Below are 5174 nucleotides of genomic sequence, written 5' to 3'. Positions count from 1 at the left end.
GTGTTTTTATTATTTTTGATGCATGACTCCTGTTGTCCAAGAGTATCGACTCGCATGTACACATCAAAGGCTCTTTCCTCCTAATAAGGAAGGTGACTGAGTCAAAGCGCACACCTGTTTTATATGCATTAAAATCTGATTAACACCTTTCCCATCTAAGCATCCTTGTTCTGTGCCACACTGCTCAGATCAAAAGCAATTCAGCAAAACACAGTCCTTCTACAAAAGGGCCCACCAGCTGGAGATGAATTACCCACCACTGCTTCAATATATGGTGACTCCCTTCGTCATTCTCTTGTAAATTTTATAGAGCAGATCTATTTATATACCAGGGGCTTCTTCCCCCTTATAAGGGAGGTAGCCAAGTCAAAGGCACATACCTACTCCCATCCATCCCCCTTGTTTCCCTCTCATTTTAGCTATTCATGGATGAAAGGTCATCCCTGTCTCCAGCCCACTGCCCTTGTCAGAAGCAATGCAGCAAGACAGTACATTCACAGCAAGGCCACTTCATTTAATCAGTGACCCTCCCCTCTCCATCTCCTCATGCAGGGTGATTGTGCTGACACTATACAGGGCGTAGATTTGGAATTTAAGAAGCAGAGAGGAAAAGTTTAAATGTATTTACCTAGTTGTATTATACAGGAAGGGAGCTATGCTCGTAGTGACCCGTCTTTGTATCTCATCATCAAGTTTTTTCTTAAAATCTTGAATAGTGTTTGCACACACTGTTTCTTTACCTAATTTGTTCCAAGTATCTATCACTCTGTGTGGGAAGCTGTTCTTTTTTAGATCTTTTCTGTAATCTTTTTTTAGTTTCTTTTCGTGTCCTCTCGTTTTTCCAGTATCCCATTTCAATAAGTTATTCTTATCTAAGATTTCCATTCCTTGTATTATTCTATAGATAGTAAGTCTCCTCTTTCCCTTTGTTCCAGAGTTGGTAATTCTAATTTGGACAGTCTTTGCTCATATGTCATTTCTGAAAGAGTTGGTGCTAGTTTTGTTGATGCTCTTTGTATTCTTTCTAATTTCTTTATATTCTTTTTGGTACTGGGTGTCCATAGTGTTGCTGCGTACTCAAGTTTTGGTCTTATTAGTGTAGTTAGAATTGTTTTTATCATTTCCTTTTCCAATAAACAAATGCCACTTTTATTGACCTAAATAAATTGTAGGTTTCTCCGACTATTTTATTAATATGCTTATCTGGTGTCATGTCCTTGTTGATTATCACTCCAAGATCTTCTCCTAGTTTACTTTTTTTACCTCTTCACCAATTTTGTAATCTTTTGATATTCTGTTTTTACTTTTTCCAAATTCCATTATACTACTTTTCTTGATATTGAATTTTACTTCCCTCTTTTGAGTCCATTTCCAGATCTTGTCTAAGTCTTGTTGTAAGGAGTTGCAGTCTTCCTCCGTTTTTACTTTCTTTAGTATTTTTGCATCATCTGAAAAGAAATTCATGTAACACTACTCCTTCATCCATGTCATTTATGTATATGACAAACATGATCGGGGCCAGTACTGATCCCTGCGGGACACCACTTATCACTTCTTCCCGGTTTGAGAATTTGTCTCTAATTACTACTCTCATTTTACTCCCAGTCAGGAAGTCTTTCATCCATTCCAATAGTTTTCCTCTGATGCCACCTATTGACTCTATCTTCCTTATTAGTTTTTTGTGTGGTACCTTCTCAAATGCCTTTTGTAGGTCCAGAAAGGCACAGTCTGCCCACCCATCTCTCTTGTATTATGTCTATTAATCTTGAGTAGAAGCAGATCAAGTTTGTGGTACATGATCTTCCTTGTCTGAATCCAAATTGATTTGGATTCAGTAGTTTTTTCTTCCAAATGAAGTGTCTGAAAAGTATGGTAGGGGTACAAGGTTGGATAGAGTGAGAAATGAGGAAGTGAGGAGGAAAGGGGGTGTAGAAAAGGAGATGGCAGAAAAAGTTGAAGTTGATGGAGAGAGATGATGGGCTCAGTCCAAAGATAGCAAGAGTCTCACCATAACATAAGTATCTTCACACTGCATTCACATAAAAGAAAAGCACTTGATAGTGCTTTCAGAAGTAGCTATGAAATAGATGAAAAACAATAGGTGTCCAATCCTTTGTCTGACCACTACATATCTACTATGAATGGCATAACTTTTTTTTTTTTTTTCTTTTTTTTTTTACCGTTTCAACCATTTTACTGTATTACAATCTAGATAATATGCTGTATATAGTGCCATATTATCTTATTCAGCTTATAGTAAACTAATTGATCAAAACTTTCTCTATCGACCCATTTCAGCCCATGCTGCACTTTAATTTTATTCCTGCTGTCATATAATTTTACTCCCATGAGAGTATCTCACATGCATGGATTAAGTATTCTAATATAGTTCAAAGGAATCAATATAACTCATTATGCAGGTGGTTCCTAATTATCTTTAATAGTTCAATCGTGACATGAAAATAATTTCAGACGAATAGTTATACCATTCCTGGTGACCTAATATCTGAAAGTAATGTGCACTTACTTTCTATTTAATCATGCCTTCAAAAATATTCTTTCACTGCAGTGCTCAATCAGTAGTTAATGTTTCAACCTTACATCGGTACTACACCTGAGTTTGTAACAACCTAAGCATGAGGAGTTTGAATGCAACAGTAGGAGACAATTTTGCACTTAAATATTTGACAAAATTGGAATACCACTTCCAAAATGTTAAAGATGAGAGAAAATGAGATATTTCTTAGGGAAAGTCTTTCAATAAAATAAAAAGAGCTCTCAATTTCATAAACATATACATTCATACCATTACAAGCTTATATAAATCCTTATCACACAAGTTTTATTGAAAAATAGTAGTATATCTAATACTTTGTCTACAAAAAATATCTACCATTCACTGGAAGAATGAGAACCTATCCCACTCAAGTATAACTGGGCCATACTTTATATGTACGTGTGGCACTTAAGGTAAAAATGGGCAAAGGCTAGCTAGCATATCTTCTGAAGAACACCTTGAGGTACTACTAGCAGCCAAATTTGTCCTTGCCTTAGGAACCCATTAAGGATGGGCATCCTAAGTTTTCCATAGTCTGTGTCTGCAGTTCAAGCCCTGGCAAATGCTGCCACATTGCACAACTTTGAAATATATTTCTACCATACAAGGAACTGTAAAGACTAAGAGAGTGACATCATCTGTTCCACAGTGGTGACTCCCATAGCTGACATCATGTCTCGGAATAACGAGTCTTCTCGCAGCATGAGGACTGTTGGAGTGTCAAACTCCTTAACCTGCAATAAGGGAAAAGGGCTTTACAGTACTTGCTGTTGGAAATTATGACACAAAATAAAGATAATACATGAGCATAAAATCTGAGGAAGAAGAGGAGCAATGAAAAGGAGAAAGGGTAAAGGTTCCTGGAAATTGGTACAGAGTGAATGGAGAAGTTGAAAGTTAATGATAGGGCCATGAAAGGAAGGGGGAAAGGGTAGATGGAGGGAAGCATGAGAATAGAATGATACAAGGAAAACGGGAGGGGGGAAAGGGAAAAGGGGAGATAAGAAAGAGAAAAAAAAAGGGTGAAGGAAGGGGAGTGGAACAACTGGGCAATGTTTGGAGGCAGGAAAAAGGAAGGTAAAGTGAAAAAGGAGGATGGTAATGTGAATGGTAGAAAGGCAAAACAAGATGAGAGTGGGAAGGAGGAAGGCATGGACAAGGAGAGGAAGGGTAGCAATAGACATCACTCATGTCAGGTCAAACTGGGATAGCTGCTTTAAACAGTGAGATGGCATATGGTTGTGATTCAGTGATCAGTGCTGAAGAGGTACAATTTCTATAGAGAAGACTGTTGAGGGTCTTACAGAGGAGAATCAAAGTCTGCTCTAAGGCCCAAAAAATGAACAACAAATCATGTCTAGAACCTGGGTGGGAAACAGTGATCAAGAAAACACAGGTGGTATAAAGCCTTCACCAGACCTGCTTGAATGCAGGAACTCTTTTCAAGCTCTCATGGGTCTACAAAAAGAAGAAACAAAGGAGATGCAAGAGAAGGGTAGGGCAGTTGCTAGATCCCTCACCAGAGGTAAAATTTTGGTTGTAGGGGATAGCCAGGTGAGATATTTAGAGCCTTTTGCAACAAATATAGGAAGCATAGAACTTGGGTGCATTTCCCTGGGGTAGGGATAGGTGATGTTAGAGACAGGATTGAAGAGTGTATGGTCAAGGAAGGTGAGAGACCCATTGTTTGCTTGGATGCAGGTAAGAATGACATAGGTAAGTTAGAGAGTCTGGAATTACTTGCACAGTTCTGGGATGCACTTGATAAGATTAGGGATAAAGAAGGGGTTCCTATTTTATGTAGAATCCTTCCAAAGCATAAAGTTGGAGGTATGTGGCATTCCAAGGCTATTGCAATGTATTGTAAGGCTGGCAAATCATTGTAAGGCCAATGTATGAGCATTTGTTGACAACTGGGATTGCTTTTATGGCAAGAATTATCTCTATAAGGAATGGGGTGCACTTGTCACCCAAAGGATTTAGACCCCTTGCTGAATCCCTTGAGTGAGAAGTAGGCATCCTGCTGGGTATTTAGGTTGATTATGTGGGAATTGGGGGAAAAGTATTGGAATATAGTGTAGTTGGTAGAAACAGCTCAGAGAGGTACTGAAAATAATCACCTGAGCAGGTGGAGTTAGGATATACTAAAGGTTTACTATACAAACACCAGAAGCATAATAAAATTAATTTGTTGCAAGGTAAAGCATATGTAGAGAGATTTGATATTACAGCTACTACTGAATCTTGGATCAATATGGTGGACAGTCATTTCCTTCTGGAAATTGAGAGAGGATATTAAATTTTTATAAGGATAAGGTAGACAAGAGTGGGGGGAGGAGTAGCACTTTCCATGAAAAAAAAAAAATAGGTAACTGTATTATCAACAATTCAATTAAGCAAGAATCTATTTGGGTGGAGATTATAGGCAAGAATAAGAAACTTATTATTGGCATCCCATATAGACCTAATCTTAGCAGTGAGAAGACCGAACCCTTGATTCACGAAATTCCCAGGATGTACCAGTACAAAAATGTTGTGATCATGGGGGACTTTAATTACAGAAACATTGACAGAAAATTTGGTAGATCAGGAATCGTAAAGTTTTCTAGATGTAGTG

General features: G+C 38.0%; 1 protein-coding gene across 3 annotated transcripts in view; it reads right to left on the bottom strand.

Moving 5' to 3' along the window:
* Nucleotides 1-2419: 2419 nt before the first annotated feature.
* LOC143022695 (ATP-binding cassette sub-family C member 5-like) overlaps nucleotides 2420-5174 on the bottom strand; it is a 285549-nt gene continuing 282794 nt past the window's right edge. For all 3 annotated transcript variants that reach the window (XM_076181025.1, XM_076181024.1, XM_076181026.1), the window contains one exon: nucleotides 2420-3291. In XM_076181025.1, coding sequence (XP_076037140.1) covers nucleotides 3178-3291 — 114 coding nt within the window. In that variant the 3' untranslated portion in view covers nucleotides 2420-3177. The remainder of the gene's footprint in view (nucleotides 3292-5174) is intronic.

Source organism: Oratosquilla oratoria, unplaced genomic scaffold, assembly GCF_046742065.1.
Source record: "Oratosquilla oratoria isolate Oo_2021 unplaced genomic scaffold, ASM4674206v1 SCAFFOLD141, whole genome shotgun sequence".
Taxonomy (NCBI): domain Eukaryota; kingdom Metazoa; phylum Arthropoda; class Malacostraca; order Stomatopoda; family Squillidae; genus Oratosquilla; species Oratosquilla oratoria.
The sequence above is the reverse complement of the archived record's forward strand: the minus strand, read 5'-3'. Positions and strand labels throughout refer to the sequence as shown.